Raw genomic sequence first — 2,086 nt, forward strand, 5'->3', positions numbered from 1 at the left:
GCTAAATATTTAGCTTGTTAACTAAATATTTAATTTGTAAGTTAAACATTTAGTTTATAAACTATGACATTTATAAATGTATGAACCATATGGTGAAAAACTGATTTTGAAACATAAATCTGTTCTTTGTTTCTTATAAAAGTCTAAATAAAACAAAAATATTGGTGGTAATTTTTGACTGTGTAACGTTACAAACGACACCCCGTACAATCTGAAACTCTAAGTCACAACAACACGCACACATCACATCTGTAAGACTGTTCCAGTGAAAACCATCTGTAACATGACACCTTAATGTTCCTCAAACATGAGGACAGGTGTGCTCTGCAGGTAACAGTTCTTCAGCTGTTTAAAACTGTGATGCTTCAAACAGCTTAATAAATAAATAAGTAAATAAATAAATAAATATTCATTTTGAAATAAGTTAGTGCTCTTATTCATTCTCAGCACATTTTTTTTGGGGGGGTGGGGTCATGTAATGACACGGGTTACCTGTGCACGTTCATCTCCTGGGGGGGCTTCRTGGCTTTATCATAGGCCACCTTGACGGAGATCCCGATGGCGATGATGAGCGCGATGACGCCGCACGTGATGTACACCGTGGTGTTGGTCTGGTCCAGCGCCGGGTCGTACGTGTCCCCGGTGGGCGCCGGGGAYGGGGGCTGGGTCTTGATCCAGTCTGGGGTGTTGTAGTTGGTGCAGGTCCGCTGCTCCAGCCGCTTGGCCCGGTCCTCGCAGCAGAAGCGCAGGAAGCAGCTGCCGCAGCAGAACCGGTGGTCCGTGTTGTTGCACGCGAACTCCCGGTCGTACTGGCCGCTCACGTCGTAGTAACCCATGCAGGTGTCGTGCTGGACCGCGGAGGGCGCCTGGACCTGGGTGATCCGGACCGGGGAGGCGGCGGGGGGGCCCGCGGTGCTGCTGGTTCCGTTCGCCTCCTTCAGCTTGGGGGTCCTCCGCGCGGGGAGCTTGCTCTTCTTGTTGGCGGCGGCGCACAGAACGCTGCACGGGTCCAGGTAGATGAAAAGAAGCAGGAAGTGCTTCATCCCCATCCTGCGAGGACTCTGCTGGACCCCCCAGAACTCTTCTGGTTCCGCTTGTCCACGAAGCCCCTCTTATGGAGCGGAGCGCCGCGCGCGCGTCTCCATCTGTGCTCCAGCTGTCTGAGGGACGGACTTCACCTGGTCGGGTCCGCGCGGACTGGACTCATGGAACATGTTCAGACTCTGCTGATCCGGCACCAGGAGGTCGACTCAGGAAAAGTTGGGTTTGTGGGAATTTCTTCTTCTTTGGTTTTGTCCAGAAAACCGAGAAACCAGAGGAAGCTGTCCTCCAGCAGGGCACAGATCTGGTTCTGTGGAGAAGTTGGATCAGTTCAGCACCACGGACAGCACCACGGACAGAACTACCACACAGTTCTTCAGAAACAAACTGAACAATGACACATTCTGCTGTTTAACTCTGAAATAAACTCTTTTAAAAATAAAATCAGAGCAGAAACATTAAAGCTTTGGCGCCTTTTATCACCTTTCACCACCTACAAACTTTCCTTCCTCTGACTCTCAAATCAAACACAGYTGCACTCTTTAATCTTCTGAGAAGTGAAAAATCTAAAACATTTGTTAAAAAAACACTGAAAAAATGAAGATTAGAGGGACTTACGCTCGCTGGAGTGTCYGCTGTCCGCCTCCGAATCAAAGAGCTTCTGGAAGACAAGAGGAGAAACCTCCTCCCCCCACCCTCTGCCTCCTCCCCGGCCCGCCTCCTCTCCTCTTCAGCCATCCCACCCTACGTCAAGTACCCCCCTCCTTCCCCTGGTTAATTACCAACCTCCACCCCCATCTCTGGGTTCTGCGGTCGCTTCCCTCCAGGCTTCACTTGACAACTCAGAGGTGAAGAAAACAGGAAAATAACTGAAGTTATCTGGAGGACAGGAGCTTCTCCTGCCTGCTGGAGCGCGTTCTTTACTCAGAGAATATGAAGCAGACTTCTCCAAATGGATTATTATTATTAGTAGTAGTAGTAGTAGTACTGGTAGTAGTAGTAGTAGTATTAGAAGTAGTAGTATTCAAAGGAGGAGTTTGAGGAA

The 2,086-nt window shown here is 49.1% G+C and overlaps 1 protein-coding gene across 2 annotated transcripts in view; it reads right to left on the reverse strand.

Moving 5' to 3' along the window:
• shisa6 (shisa family member 6) overlaps positions 1-1,749 on the reverse strand; it is a 78,268-nt gene extending 76,519 nt beyond the window's left edge. For both annotated transcript variants that reach the window (XM_014025727.1, XM_014025726.1), the window contains exons 1-2: positions 1,660-1,749; positions 493-1,351 (exon numbers count right to left, since the gene is read on the reverse strand). In XM_014025727.1, coding sequence (XP_013881181.1) covers positions 493-1,049 — 557 coding nt within the window. In that variant the 5' untranslated portion in view covers positions 1,050-1,351; positions 1,660-1,749. The remainder of the gene's footprint in view (positions 1-492; positions 1,352-1,659) is intronic.
• Positions 1,750-2,086: the final 337 nt, after the last annotated feature.

This window comes from Austrofundulus limnaeus, unplaced genomic scaffold (genome assembly GCF_001266775.1).
Source record: "Austrofundulus limnaeus strain Quisiro unplaced genomic scaffold, Austrofundulus_limnaeus-1.0 Scaffold495, whole genome shotgun sequence".
Classification (NCBI taxonomy): domain Eukaryota; kingdom Metazoa; phylum Chordata; class Actinopteri; order Cyprinodontiformes; family Rivulidae; genus Austrofundulus; species Austrofundulus limnaeus.